This window comes from Perissodus microlepis, chromosome 2, assembly GCF_051167445.1.
Source record: "Perissodus microlepis isolate ML-2025 ecotype Zambia chromosome 2, ASM5116744v1, whole genome shotgun sequence".
NCBI classification, from domain to species: Eukaryota; Metazoa; Chordata; class Actinopteri; order Cichliformes; family Cichlidae; genus Perissodus; species Perissodus microlepis.
In genome coordinates this window covers 21,542,406-21,558,269 of record NC_140462.1, presented here as the reverse complement: position 1 = coordinate 21,558,269, position 15,864 = coordinate 21,542,406, and the positions used below count along the sequence as shown (strand labels likewise).

At 40.9% G+C, this 15,864-nt stretch overlaps 1 protein-coding gene across 1 annotated transcript; it reads right to left on the bottom strand.

Moving 5' to 3' along the window:
- Window positions 1-9,849: 9,849 nt before the first annotated feature.
- Window positions 9,850-15,450, bottom strand: LOC146392730 (uncharacterized). Its single transcript, XM_084952213.1, has 4 exons — window positions 15,163-15,450; window positions 13,569-13,792; window positions 12,876-13,115; window positions 9,850-9,880 (listed from the first exon to the last, which is right to left on the bottom strand). The coding sequence occupies exons 1-4, from the start codon at window positions 15,448-15,450 to the stop codon at window positions 9,850-9,852; spliced, it is 783 nt and encodes a 260-aa protein (XP_084808339.1).
- Between the last annotated feature and the right edge of the window lie 414 nt (window positions 15,451-15,864).

Genomic DNA, 15,864 nt, shown 5'->3' with positions numbered 1-15,864 from the left:
CTGTTTGCCGCATGTACGCTAGTGTGTCCGCAGGTGTATACAAGCGGAGTGTAAAGTAGCAGTGAAAACGAGGACTGGATTTTCAGTAATGTGGATGTCCCCTGTGAACAACTGGAACGGATTGGATAACAAAGCACTGACGCTACCTTAACAGTGTAAAGTGAAAGGGACCAACCGAGTTATGATCATATTTATGTGAATAGCGACAGGTTTATATTATTATTTCTTTAAACTCATATTCCTGCATCTTTATATTGAATTTGTCTGCAAGTTCTGTAAAAAAAAAAAAAATCGAATAAGTTAAAAAAAAGAAAGGGCTTAAGAATATTTTAGGGAGGCTTCAGCACCCCTAAAATAAGCCTAACGACGCCACTGTCTTAAAGTAATGATGGACTGAGGTTTCTCTTTACTTAGCTGATTGGTTCTTGCCATAATATGAATTCTAACAGTGGTCAAATACGGCTGTCAGCTGTGTACCAACCTGACTTCTGCACAACACAACTGATAGTCCCAACCCCATGAAGAAGGCAAGAAATTCCACAAATGAACCCTGATGAGGCCTACCTGTGAAGTGAAACCATTTCAGGTGACAACATCATGAAGCTCATTAAGAGAAGGCCAAGGGTTTGTAGCACTGTCAACAAAGCAAAGGGTGGCTCCTTTCAGGAATCTAAAATATAAAACACATTCAGAGTTCAATTTTCAATTTGGTACATAATTCATTATATCTTGCTTCATGTATTTGATGTCTTCAGTATGTATCTACAATGTAGAAAGTAGTAAAACTAAAGAAAAACTATTAAATGAGAAGTTGTGTCCAAACTTTTCACTGGTAGTGTATATGTTTACAAAAGGGAAACATAGAAATTATGAACTGAAATTTATAAAGCATATTCTACACATTTGTGTCCAACATTAAAAATGTGCACACACTTCTTTTTTTTTACTCTCAGCTATGCACACAAATTGTTCTGCTCTATTATTTTTCCTGCATAGAGGTGGCATGTTATCAGGAGGGCTTTATCAGACACAGACTCTCACACATACACACACACATTCAGACTTTGTACAGTGTCTGCTAATTATGAATAATAACGCAGAGGTTTAAATAATTGCCATGGTGGTCCTTTGGTGCCTCTCCAGCAGCTAAGTGGGTCACATTTGATGAAGCGTTTCCTTCCGATCCGTCCAGCACTCAAACCCCCGATAATAGCAAGCTGGTCTGGGAATTCAGTGGCATGACATCCTGCGGAAATTATCCAATATAGGCAGGGAGTATTTTTGGCAGGAAGAAAAAGCAACTCTCTGTGTGACATTTTTTATTGTGTGGGGGGAAATAAATCAGATTCCATTACATTTGAGGGCACATATCATATTGGTATGACGTGTGCCGTCTCTTCAATATGATTTGGGGAATCTGAGGAATGGAAGGTTTTATACCAATGAATCCCAAACTGAATAGTAAGGTAAAGGTGCTGGAGATACTGGGAATTATAATAAATCCTCAGTTATATCCCAAACACACTGAACTCTCAGAAAATATGTTACCTTATTGTACCTTTAAAGGAACAATGGCTTCCTGGGTCAGAACACTGTTCTAAGCTTGACAAAGAATATTCGTGTTTTTGTGTTTTTAAACTCAAGACCAATCTTAAAACTTTGGCAACAATTCTGCACCTTAAAGTTAGAAAAATATGTCTTTTAAAAGGAAAAGGTATGTTTTTTGCTACTATTCCACTCTCTTTTCCAACGAGGCACAGTGGTGTTTTGTTCACTAAAACCCTTTAGATAAGAACTTACATTTTCCTGCTAATTACATTCATGATATTCATTCTTTTTGTCTTTTGGGAATTGCTAGCTTAGCTTAGCTCATAGCCAAGTCACTAGCACCATGGCTTTTTTACCTGTCTGTCCCACATTTTCCTGCTCACCGCGTCAATTGTTTAGCTCAGCCTCAGCCTCCTTTACTACTAAAGATACTTGTAGTAGATGTAGCCTGTTTACAGCTCTGGAGGCCAGGATTAGTGAAATGGAGACCTGTCTCCAGACCCTAGAAAATCCTGTAGCTAGCCAGGCCCCTGGAGTCAGTCCGGCCAAAGGTAGCATAGCCACCGTGAGCTTTCCCCCAACACGTTGCCCCAAGCAATTGGAAAAAACAGGCAGGCTGGGTGATGGTGAGGGAGAAGTGTAGCCATAAACAGAAGTCCCTGGTATTTGTGGTCATCTATAATCCATCTGGCCCTTTCTTAGAGTTTTTATCTAGTGTCTCAGATTTTTTTATCTGATTTATTGCTCAGTTCACAAAAGTTAATTGTGGAGTTCCACAGCATTCTGTGTTAGGACAAATTCAGTTTCCTGTAGGCAATATCATTCAAAGCCAAATGACACACACCAATTACTTAAACTGCAGGAATGTTAAAGACCCGGGGCCAGTCTGCTCATCTCCACCCCAGAGTAAAGGGAACCATCTCCTGAGTCTGGGGCCAGTGCCCTGTAAGTGTGTGTACAGTGTTCATTTCTGTTTGTCTCCATGTTGGGCGAGTGCTGAGTATTTCTATACTCAGCACTCGTGTTTGGAGTGTGTGCATAAGCGTTTGTGTCTGTGTGTGCCTGTTTGTCTATGTCTATGTGTCAGGTCGGGTCTTAGGTTATGTCCACACGTACCCGGGTATTTTTGAAAACGCAGATTTTTCTATGCGTTTGCGCCTTTTGTCCACACGTAAACTGCGTTTTCGGTCACTGAAAACTGAGATTTTTAAAAACTCCTGCCAGGGTGGATATTTTCAAAAACTCAGTTTTTGCGTTTATGTGTGGACGAGGTAAACGGAGAAAACGCAGCGTCAAAGGCGTGCACATTTTTTGACGTCACACTGTGCGTCACGTTATTGTTTCGGTGAAATGAATTTCTACAATGGCGGATGTAGACAAAATACGTTACTGTTATTTTACTCTCTGCAGTGTTTAAATGCTTACATATACACACACAGTTACTGTCTCTCCACACATACGACTCAGTTCTGCTTCTATGCGCCATCTTTGTTTACTCTTTCCCGCCCAGGCTTATTGACTTCTGATTGGCCGACATTTCTACACGGAATATAGGAATATAGCGCCACCTGCTGCTTTGGCATGTTCCTAGCAGCATTTTTCCTTCATTTTTGGCTTTTATGTGTGGACGGGATTTTTTTTCTAAACGAAAACAGAAAATCTTCGTTTTCAAAAATACCCGTGTACGTGTGGACGTAGCCTTAGACTCCATCTCTCTCGGAACATCTCAGGCACCCAAAACACACCACATCTTAAAATGTAAGAAGAAAATTCACATTTTACTTTTTTCCATCCAAATACAAAATGAAAATATCTTCTAATATTGCATCTTAAAAACTTGAAGAATCTGTACAAATACAGACCTTTTACTGTTTGTGAAATGTGCTAAAAATGACCATGAGGCCCAGTAATTGGGAAAGAAATAGACTTTTACTGTACCTCTACTTCTGAGAGTGCACTGATTTGGCCCCATAACATTCATTAACATACTAATTAGATGAAGGGAATCTTAGAATTCAACAGTCTTAAATGCAGATATACTACATTTAAATGACTTTTAGCTGCTCAATTATTCACAAGAGGTCACCACAGCAGGTAGTGCCTCATGTTTGGGTTGGCAGAATTTTGATGTTGGGCAGCCTTTTCTGACACAACTCCAAAGACATATGTGTTTCCTCCCATAATGTACTATATACACATGCAACAATCATCATTTAGTCCTTTTCTGCAGTCAGAAATATTGGCACATAACCCAAGATGTCCATATTGCATGGAATTAGCTGGAATCAAATGTCATGGACACTGGGTTCTGTACCCAAGTTTTAGACTTTGAATTTATTGTTGGGTTCTTCTATTTTTGATGTTTTGAGCTTTTTAAATTTTTTTGCATTATAGCAGTTATTTCCTGCTTGATTCATTTATGGTTATTCCCAGTTTTACCTTTAACTGTGTTATTTTTTATTGCAGTCTGTTTTTTGTTAAGATTAAAGTTCTAATTCATATTCACTTTTCCGTGTTTAGGTCCCCAATTCATGTCTCTGTGTGTACCAGTTTGTTTGCCTTTGTTCTCAGTTTCATAGTGCTGTTTGTTCGCTGTCACGTTTTGTCTTTTTGATCTATAGACTTTATCGCTTGCCCCTTGGACGTTTCTTTGCTTTTGGGTCCTCATATTTATGGGCTCAAATTGTGGTCATAAATATTTTGTACTTGTAAATCAGTTTTGTATGTGTAAAAACAATTTGTGTGTGTGTAAAAGATTTGTGTGTGGACCAAAAAATACGTGTGAAACTCTGCACTCAAGTTTCAAGTTACAAGTATGAATTTTAACCCTATTTTTCTTCCTTTCATCTGATTGGCCAATGTCATGTCAATTTAACTATCCAATCAGAGAACAGATGGGTTTGGCTGTTGGAGGGGTGCTTTTTTGAACTGCAGGTCCTTGAGGAGTAAAAACATGTATCGCTAATTCATAACAAAGAAAGCATTGTAATTATCCCCACTAGTGTCATTTCATTTCCTCTGATTGGATTGTTAAATTTGTGATTGACATGACATTGGCCAATCAGATGAAAGGAAGAAAAATAGAGTCAAAATTCGTACTTGTAACTTGAAACTTGAGTGCAGAGTTTCACACGTATTTTTTGGCTAAATCCACACACAAATCTTTTTTACACACACACAAAGTACAAAACATTTATGACCACAATTTGAGCCCATAATCTTTGTCTTTTTCCCATGTGCTGAAGGTTGGGATTATTATTAGAATTAATTGCAAACTGTAAGTTCTTGGCAGATCAATACCAAATTCTGAGCTGTACACATTACATGTTCATTGTAGTGTGTCACTTTATGCATGGAGATTAACTGCAAAAGAGTTTCAGCTTTCTTGGAAAAACAATATCAGTTATTCTGTTTGTTCATTCATACAATTCATCCTACTCTTTACATGGTGATACTAATTAATGCATGTTATTCAGAGTAGAGTGCGTTTTATTTGATTTTTTTAATTCTGTGTGCAATGTGTCTGTGTAGGTTCTCAGTCATACATGTCTTTTTAGTGTAGAGAGCTTGAAAAAAAGGGAACTAGAGTTCTCGAAGTTTGTGAAATTAACTCACCTCTCATCCAAGAGTCTTTTGTCCATTGACCAACTATTGATTATGTGAGTCATCACATGAGCCCAAATGCAAAAAAACAAAAAAAAAATGTCATTACCATCACCAGGGACTAAGAGCCCTATCCATTAGGTGGCCTACTGACTGCATTGTAGGTGGTGTTGTAAGCTTCCACCTCTATTCAATAGCGGTTGTTCACGGTGAACCTTGATGACATCCTTGAAATATTGCCCTTTTAACTTTAGGCGCAGTCCTGTTGAGGCATGTGAGCTTTCAGGAGTGGCTGTTTGGGTTCTCCTGTACTCCTACACTATGTTGTTTAGCTTGTGTTTGGGAGTTTTGTTGTAGAAATAAATAATAATAATAAATTTGATTTAAGAAAGCGCCTTTCAAAACACTCAAGGACACTGTACACAAGCAATAACAACAACAAACATAGCAAATGAAGCAGATTTTGTCAGACATCTCTGACAAACCTACCACATAAAAGAGAGCAATGTTGTTCTGTTGTATTTCTGTTTCTACCTAGTTGTTGTCTGGCATTATTTCCTTTGCATCTGGTTTGATGAAGATTCAGTTGGGATATCCACATGTTTTAAGAGGTTCCTTTACATGTGAGTATTCCTTTTTTTTCCTTTCTGCCTTTGAGGGAACATTCTCTCTCTGGTGGTGTAGGGTTCTGATCTCCGTAATTTGTGTTCCATCGGGTGGTGGCAGTCAAAGAGTAAGTACTGGTCTGTGTGTGGATTTCCAGTAAACTTCATTGTTGAGGCTTCCTTCCTCATTAGTAACCACACAGTCCAGGAAAATTCACATATTTTCCTTAGTATCCTCTATGGTAAACTTCATGCTTTCATCAATTCAATTAATGTGTTTGGTGAAAACCAAACACATTAATTGATGTTTTTGATGCGATTGGGGCATGTTCCCCAGGTAATACTACAATAAAAATTATATACATTATGTTTCTTAGATCTGACAAAATGTGAGACAGCACTCTAACGGTGTGTTCACACCGAACGCGATAGACGCGACCAGAGCGTCAGGTTTACATGTAAAGTTAATGTAGAAGCGCGATGACCCGCGAAAATTCGGAAGCAGATTTGCGTCACAAAAACGCGCGTCACAGCAGCGCGTCTGGCACGTTTGACTCACGAATAAAACCATGCGCGTCAGTTTTTGTGTTGCATTTTGTGCATACGCGCATTTCGCGTCTACCACTCGAGTTGGAAAAATCTGAACTCCAGCGCCAATTCGCGCCGCGACAACCAATCAGGAGCCTGGTGACGTGGCTCTGACCTAGGTCAAAGGGGCAGATCCAGCCAAAGCCCTTCATTCTTCATTCAGTATGGAGTGTGAAGTAGCGTAACAAAAGCAGCATGGAAAGTGATAGGAAGACAGCATCTGCAGACTGTTCAAGTTTCTTTTAAGTGTTCTTTATTTTCTGGCGTCGCCTTTCAACAATTTGTATCACAAAAACACAAGAACCTGTCAGTCAAAATCTCACCTGCTTTATATAGAATTCCACTCACACCTGGATCTCATTAACCTCTACCATTGGGAAAACAGGGTAGACTAAATAACACAGTCTAGACAAAGAAACAGGAATAAAATCATTTTTCCACTTAACAAACTCATTCACCCAACTAAACAGTTTGAAAAGTCAATCTCTTCACTTACTCTGACTCATGAGGTTATTTTAAATGAAATAAACAATTTTACACAAAAGAAATACCCCTTCATTTGGTTACACCCAATTGACATGATCAGTGACATTATGATGTCACTGATCATGTCAATTGGGTGTAACCAGTTGACATGATCAGTCAATTGGTTACACCAAATAAAATCAGGAAGTACTGGGGCAGCCCTTCCCACATACCTGTTTTACACATAGGACCTGCTCAAAGGAACAGACAATGGTAAGTATAACCAAACTACATAAACAAATGAAAGATCCAAATCAATTAATGATGAAGTGACATTTAGCTTTAAGTGCATTTGCACAGATGAAATGAATATAACCAATGCCACCACAAACAGACCCGGGATAGTATGTAGAGCCAAGGTTACATGTGCTGTGTTATAGTGATGGGATTTCCGGCTCTTTTTAGAGAACCGGCTCTTTCGGCTCGGCTCACTAAACCGAACCGGCTCTTCAGGTTGTTTTGTTGCTTTAATTAATTTATTATTAACAATAATATAAAATTATGCACAAAAGGAATTACTAATGTAAAAAAAAAGTGTTTTTATTTATATATGTTTATATATAAATATATGCAGTGGCCCCTAGAGACAAAACACATACAAACTCCAAAACACATGTCTAGTGTTAACTGAATTTCCAAAACAGAGCTACCTAGATCACTTAAATTACACAATTGAAAGCATATGTGTATGGTTTGTGTATTCATACACAAGCACTCATATATATTCAAATAATTAAACAAAAATGTTCATTTACCTGTTACTACCACACACCAAATCCGGTCGTTGGTACTTGCTGGCTTGTGTAGCCACTAGGTAACAAAAGCTCAACACTGCGCCCAGCATCCTGGAGCACTTCTGTTGTCTTTTGTATGTGTTTTGGAGTTTTTACGTGCTTCTGAGTTTTTACGTGTTTTGGAGTTTGTACGTGCTTTGTCTCTGGGTGCCACCGTAAATATACTTTTATTTATTCACTCCACATAAAATGTAATAAATAAATCATATAATACAAAAACCAACTATTCACAGTTCAACTTTTAACTATTTAAATTTTCAGATTTTTCCTTTTAAACAAAATAAAGTGAAACAACACAAGATAATGTGTTTATTCAGAGGACATCCGCAGGAGAAAGTGGAAGAGCCTCAGGGACACATATAATAAGGAGAAGAGGATGGAGAAGGAGAAGAGGAGTGGGTCTGCAGCAGGATCGGGTAAGAGATGGAAGTTCTTCGCGGTCATGGGGTTTCTGGACCCTTTCCTCACCCCGCGGGAGACAAGCGGCAATATGGTGCGGACCGTGGAGAACTCCCCCCCCCCCCCCCCCCCCCGAGGACCAGGGACAGCCCGGAGAGGTAGCAGGGGAGTGTCAGTCAGAAGGTATGTTTACAATGAATTAATGTAGGCAGTTAATTTATGCGTGTTGTCATATAGGAATATATTTTGTTTATTAATAAACAGTATACAGTGGTCCCACTGTTCATCTGTCACTGCCTCGCCTTTTCGCTGATTTTTTTTATTGCACCGTACAGCTTTCAACAATGTGCATTGCATTCTGCAGCCTGATTGAAAAATCTCCTCCGTGTCGTGTCTCCTGCGCTTGCCAAACTTATCATGTTTGGTTTTGATAACCATCACGTCCAATAGAAAAAACAGCACAAAAACACTCATAACTATGACCCTCATTCGGAAATACACACCTGCACCGTGAGGGAAAAAGGCGCACGAAAGTGGCGCCACAGACGGAGAAAAAGCGCGGCATAATAATACTTTTACGTTTTAAAATCGACAAAGGTTTGCACTTTGAGAATCAACTTGTGAGAACTGCGACTACTGTTCATGTGCTGCAATAAATGAGAGACCACTGTATATAATTTCTCTATGACTATTGTTTTCAACCTGTTAACATTTAATATTGTCTTGATAGAGTGAACTGATTATGCAGCAGAGCCATCACCTGTTGCTTCTCCTGGCTCCCCAGTCCCTGGTCCCTCCGCTCCTGCTGCTGCACCCACAGGTATGTACATCAAGCACTGATAGCTTTTTACTCGCTTGGATTCCCTTGTGATTACCTTTACTAAATATCTACAACCAATCTGTTTATATCCTGTTTTTTGTTTTTGTTTTTTCAATTTTGAAAATGAAAATCTAGTAGCAGCCTTCTCATTACTTTGTGTTGTTTTGTGCTGTGTTTTACAGGCCCACAGAGGAGGACAGCTCAAAGGCGGTCAAGGGACAGGTCCCAGGACGGTCCATCGGCGGTGGAGCTGGCCATCCTGGAGTCCCTGAAGAGGCCACGCCAGTCTCCAACGGCGCATTTCCTCCTCGGCCTTGTTCCTGCTCTGGAGAGCATGCCGCCTCAGACACAAGAATTCGTGAAATTTCAAATGTATAAATTAGTTTTTGAAAACAGCACAGCTGTGTTAAATTTGGAAACATTAGACCCTAGCAATCAGTAGTTTTCTGATGAGGCAGCAGGCTCTCCAGGGCAGAAACAATGTTGTTATTTTTCTGAGGCTCTTCCACTGCAAGCTGGGTCCTTTTTATTCCTTTCTCTCTGTAAATAGTTACATTTTATATATTTATGTTTAATGTTTTTGTTAGTGAATTTATATATTTTTTCCAATAAACATTTGTAATGACTAATGTCTCTGTTCTACTACACAGCAAATATTGGCACCCAACTTGACACATGTAGAATTTATTTCATATTATACTAATGACAAAATATACTAATACAGTGGGTTACAAAAGTTTGGGCAACCTTGTTAAAAGTCATTATTTTCCTGTATAAATCGTTGGTTGTTACAATAAAAAATGTCAGTTAAACATATCATATAGGACACACACAAAGTGATATTTGAGAAGTGAAATGAGGTTCACTGGATTTACAGAAAGTGTGCAATAACTGTTTAAACAAAATCAAGCAGGTGCATAAATTGGCAACACAAAAAAAGAGAAATGAAATAAATATTTAGTGTATATCAATGTGTGTGTCTCCTATATGATATATGTAAGTGACATTTTTTATTGTAACAGCGATTCATACAGGAAAATGACTATTAACAAGGTTGCCCAAACTTTTGCATCACACTGTATATAGGAACATAGTGAAGAGAAGTTATTTAAGAGAGTAAAGAGAGGTTAGTTTACTTTGGAGTAGAGCTCCATTTATTAAGAAATTTTTAAAAAGACAGGAACACTCTTTAGAGGTTTGTGGGTGGCTCTTAAAAGAGCCGTTGTGGGGAAGTGCACTGTGCCACCTACCAAAGGAAAAAATAATGTGCATATTTCCACGAGACAAATCCCACGCCTGGACCGTCGTTGACCACCGCCATGATTCTAGCCTACGTCACAGTGTCATGTGCGCTTTTTACATCCAACACAAAAACTGCAGTCGTGGTGCTTTTGATTGTACTCAGAACTCAGAAATTCTGCCTTCCGAATAGGAAGATGTAGGTAACACCAGACTGCAGATGAGTTGCATACAGGGCTGGACTGGGACAAAAAATCAGCCCGGGCATTTTGACTATAGACCGGCCCACCATTATAGCAAAAATCATAAAGCCTTTGAATGAAAACAAACGCTGTTGTGACAGTGATGTACACTGTCTTGATGGTATATATGTATCAATCTATCAATCGTTTGTTGTAAGACTCAGATAATTATTTATTAAATGCTAGACATTTTAAATGAGAATAAGAAAGTATTTCTTTGTGCCCCCCTCTCCCTGTTAATGCCCTACCTGCCCCCCTGGCAAAACTTTGCTAGACCCGCCCCTGCACAGTTACCAGCTGTCAGCTACATAGAAAAGGATCCTGGTGTTATTTATCTCTCAGAAACAGTTCATAACTTCCCTTCAACTCATTCATGTCACCTAAAAGGTAAACCTGTTTCTCCATCACCTGTTCAGCTCTGATGATTCAGTAAGGACATCTCCTGGTTTCATCTTCATGTTTCCCACTCACCAGATATCCAAACCGATATCATGACCAGCAGCTTTACAGCTGTGGCTCCAGCAAACATCAGCTGATACTAGAAAGTAATGTTAAATAAATTCTAACAACAGCTGATCAAACGTGCTGCTGTTGTTTAACGTGACATCCAGTGGTTTCCTCTTTCTGGCGCAAAGCGGACGATAAATAAACAAGAGGGAAAAGCCGATCAGCTGATCATTGATCAGTTTCATGATTAAAGTAGCAACAGGAGAGGGAGGGGAGAGAATGAGAGAAGAAGAGGCAGCTGTGCAGCAAAGACACAGAATAACTCCAGCTTTGTGTCTTTTTCATTGTAGCTGAAATCCGGGACAAACTGTTCCTTTTCATCTAAATACGAAACGCGTAATAATTTATCTGAATATGAGACGATTCTGTTTTTTAGGGAATGGTTGGCAACTCTAATAATTAACCGTATGAACAAAATAAAGTTCAACATCAGTAACATATCACCCACCCAGCTGTATAGAAACCCCGTCATGCTAGCTAGCACGCAGTACGAAAAAGTCAGCATAACGAAAATAAACTCCACCTAAACTTGGTTTATATCTGACTCAGATAGACTGCAGGTCATAACTTCTTACCTGAAGTTCAGTTCACCTGACACTCGGACGGGCGGCCGCTTCGGGTCTCTCCTCCTGCCTCCCCTTTCTCTCATCCACCTGCTGGCCTCCACCACTTGCTAATGTTACTGAATCTGTGGAAGCTCCGCGATAGCCACCACACGAAGTAACGAATAACGAGCCTATCTAAATCCCAGTAACGAGTAACGCGTTCCTGATTTTGGCATAATAACTAGTTACCGTGCTCGTTACCACAATAATAACGTAGTTACTGTAACGCGTTACTTAATAACGCGTTAGTCCCAACACTGGCCAAGACACAGCTCCCTCTGCCGAGAAGTGGGCCATGAATTTCTCCCTCACCAGGACAGCCTCTCTGGAGGAGTTGTTTGCTGCTACACGACCCAGGCCTTACAACGGCTCCACCACAGCAGGTGCCACACCCCTCACAGCAGGTGCCCCTCTCTCGTCCAAACAGCGCAATTGTGGAGAACACACGTTGCCTTCACACACTTCTCCGCAATTTCAGGACGGAGCTCCATGGAGCGCCGATACAACCTCCACTGTGAGGAGAGGACACCGAAGGCACCCTCCACTATCATCTGGGCCCTGGAAAGGCGATTGTTAGAGTGAATTGTTAAATGTTGTCATTTCTATGCTTGCCAACTCTGATGAAAGGGATTTCACTGTCCTTCCCCCCAGATTCTCGAGGTTCTGGATGGGGGGGCTGTAATGTTTTATTGCAGATACATCCTATCTGGAAGATCTGCTTCTTTTGATGTAAGCTTCCTGCGTTTACGACCCTTTGGTCAGCAGGAGGTCACACACACACATTCTCACATAACACACACACACACACACACACATTCTTACAGAAGTTCACACATATACATACAATGCCTTGTCTTAGAACCATGTGGGCGTGGCTTTGTTCTGAGGTGTTTTGTGTGAACTGTGTCTCAATAAAAAGGGCAGCAAGGGAGGTCGTCGTCGAGGTCATTTTCGTGGTGGACACAGGCCTCCCTTGCGCAAGTGATTGATCGATCGACTGTCTTGTTTTCTTCATGATGAATAAGTCTCTAGAATTAGCGGGGCTTGTGGAAACACAGACCCAACAGCGACAGTTAAAGATTCTCTTCTCTAATGGGAGGAGGCGTCCAGGGAAAGGCCTCATGAGCTCCCGCCGCAGCGGGAACGCTTCATCAGCCACAAAGACATGGGGCTGGGCTCCACGGTGTTATCCACCAGGTAGAGGCTGGTCAGGAGGCAGATGGAGAGTCCCAGCCCGAAGAGCCTGACCAAAGGTGGAGTTGGCCAGAATACCACCATCGCTGGTCCTCCCGTACCCCCCAACATCAATAACGCAGAAGCGATACCTTGCATCCACAACCGCAAGGAGAACAATGGAAAAAGTTCCCTTGTAGTTGTGGAACATGAATCCTGAGTTGGGGGGTGCCTTCGTCTGGACGTGCTTCCCATCCAGAGCTCCACAGCAGAGAGGGAAGTTCCAGCACTCCTGGAATCCCTCTGCAATGGACCGCCAGTCTGCAGTTGAAGGCACAGCCATGAAATCATCCACTAGACAGTCCCAGATGGCCGTCGCTACCTGGGGGATGATCTGGCTCACCGTGGACACACCAACTCTAAAACTGAATGCGATGGTCCTGAGGGAGTCCCCAGTGGCAAGGAACCTGGACAAAATTGTTTAAAATTAGTATTATGTGTACTGCAGTTACAAATACATTATTCCAATTCCAAAACACTTTTGTGATGTCAGATTTAAATTACAAAACATAAATCTTACATAAAACATTTTGTAATTATAAGGATAATTACATAATATATATTAGATATAATATAAAACAGTCTGCGGGGATTATATACAAATATTCAACTATACCAGATTTAAACCAGGTCTAAATTAAAAAAAAGGAGTGAGTATCACTACAAAGATTAACCCACAGTGGTCCTCATACCACAGTTTGATATCAGCAAACACCGAGAGCATACATTGATATGACACCACAGCCATCCTGTCATTGCAAACACTGATAACAGCATAAATCTAATTAAATCGGGATTTGATGAGACTTGATGAGCACAGGTTTCAATAAAGGACTACCGTATTAAACACTTTTACTAACCTCAGGCAGATGGACAGGCGCTCTGCAGGTGGGATTGAGTGCCTGTAGTTGGTGTCTAGGCGGGCGATGCTGGGACCGACGCGGGACAGCAGGTCCTCAAACTGGCCGAGTGAAAGACGGTGGTATCGCTGAAATCTGATGGACCCAGGTACGGTGAAGACGTCTTTTACGCCGCTGCTCTGCTCTCCACAGTAAATATAGAAGGGAGACTCTCTCTTCAAGCGCTAGCTCGACAGCTGCCATCTTGCAAAGATACCGTCAGGCACAACTTCCTCCCACATTCCTCCCACATTTCCGGTTCACGCGCGTCAAAATATGCAATTTTGAGGCGCGATTGATTTGTGTTGGACACGCGTCAAGGTACGAATGTGTACGCGACAAATTAGGGGCGTCTGGGGCGTTTTCGCTCGCGTCTATCGCGTTCGGTGTGAACACACCGTAAGGCTTTCATTTCGTGCAATTTGAAATTCATGCATGAATGAGTATGAGCCAGTTTATATCTTGTGGAGCGTGCCCTCCGGGCTTTCAGAGCACTTGTTCAGTCTTTTTTATGGCCCTTTCTACAGTTTTGGTAAAATAAAAAAAAAAGAGAAAGAAAGATGGTTTGTAAGGTTTGTTCAGTGTACACAAAAACAGTTTTCCAAGCTCCTCCATTTAGTGCCAGGATGTTTCTGCAATTGTGGGCTCACAGAGTATTAGCATCAGTCTCAGGAAGTCTGAAACGATCATGTGTGACAAACATCCCTGCCAAGTGATTTTCTGTTGATTTCTTGCACACATGAACAATTTCAAGAGAATTACCAAAACTTTGTCAGAATTATCCAAATGTTAATGGGCTGACTGGATAACCAAAAGAATCGAGTTTGCAATGAGATACACTCGGAAAAATGCAATTGTCATTTTGCAGCCATTGTTTTCTAGTGATTGTGTTTAGGAAAAATACTACTCATGTGATAAGTAAGAAAACTTTAATAATGTACATTGTGCATCAATGAATAGATTAGAACAGTTCTTGTGGACTAGATTTTGCAGCTTGACCTACCATAAAGACTAAAGGACATGTGACCTTTAGATTCAAGATTCAAGAAAATTAAAGAAGCTTATTGTCAAATACACCGCAAAACACAAGTGGTTACACAGAGCAATGAAATTCTTACTTTGCAGGTTCCCTTTGTAGCACTTGTAGCTTATGTGTGGGTGTAGCCAGAATCTAAAGTGCAAGTAGTTGCAACACTGTCACAGTGCTAATATATACAGAGTATGCAATATTAAAATTTTTATATTGTATGAAGTTGTGTTATGTTGTATATAAATGTAGAAAATTGCAAATTTACAGGTTAGGTTAAAGATAATTACAGAGTGACAGTTACTTATTAGTAGCCTGATGGCCTGTGGATAGAAGTTGTTTTTTAATCTGGTTGTCCTTGCTTTCACACTCCTGTAGCGTCTGCCAGATGGCAGAAGTGGGAACAGTGTGAACAGTGCGTGCTGTGGGTGCAGTCCTTGATGACGTTGTGTGCCCTTTTCCTGACCCGAGTGTTGTAGTGGTGGGAAGGGTACTCCACAGATGAATTGTGCTGTTTTAATGACACACTGGAGTGTTCCCGTACCACATTATGATGGAGTTTGTCAGGATACTCTCCACTGTGCATCTGTAAAAGTCGCTGAGAATTTTGGAGGTTAATCCAAATTTTCTCAGCTTCCTTAGGAAGAAAAGTTGTTGTTGAGCCTTCTTGATGATGTGCCAAGTTTTATGGGTCCAGGTGAGATCCTCATTGATGTGGTTGTTGAGGAATTTGAAGGTCTTCACCCTCTCCACCTGTGTCCCATTGATGTATAGTGAGGTGTGTTTGTCTCTCCTCATCCTCAGGTCAATAATCATCTCCTTAGTCTTTCAGCATTTAAGGAGAGATTATTTCCCAGGCACAAGAACACCAGCTGAGGTGTTGCTCTGGGAGGGGACACAGTCATGGGTGAAGAGGGTGTATACGAGTGGACTAAGCACACAGCCTTGGGGAGTTCCTGTGCTTTTTACCTGATGTCCTGGTACCAACTCTAACTGCCTGAGGTCTGCCTGTGAAAAAGTCCAGGACCCAGCGAACATAGGTGTCCTTATTTTCGAGGTGTGAGAGGGCTGTGCGGATGGCTGCAGTATCGGCGTCTTCGGTAGAACAATTCTTCCAATATGCAAATTGTAGAAGGTCTAATGTGTCCGGGATGGCTTCTTTGATATGGGACATGACTATCCTCTAAAAACAGTTCATTACAATTGAAGTGAGTGCGATGGGGCGATAGT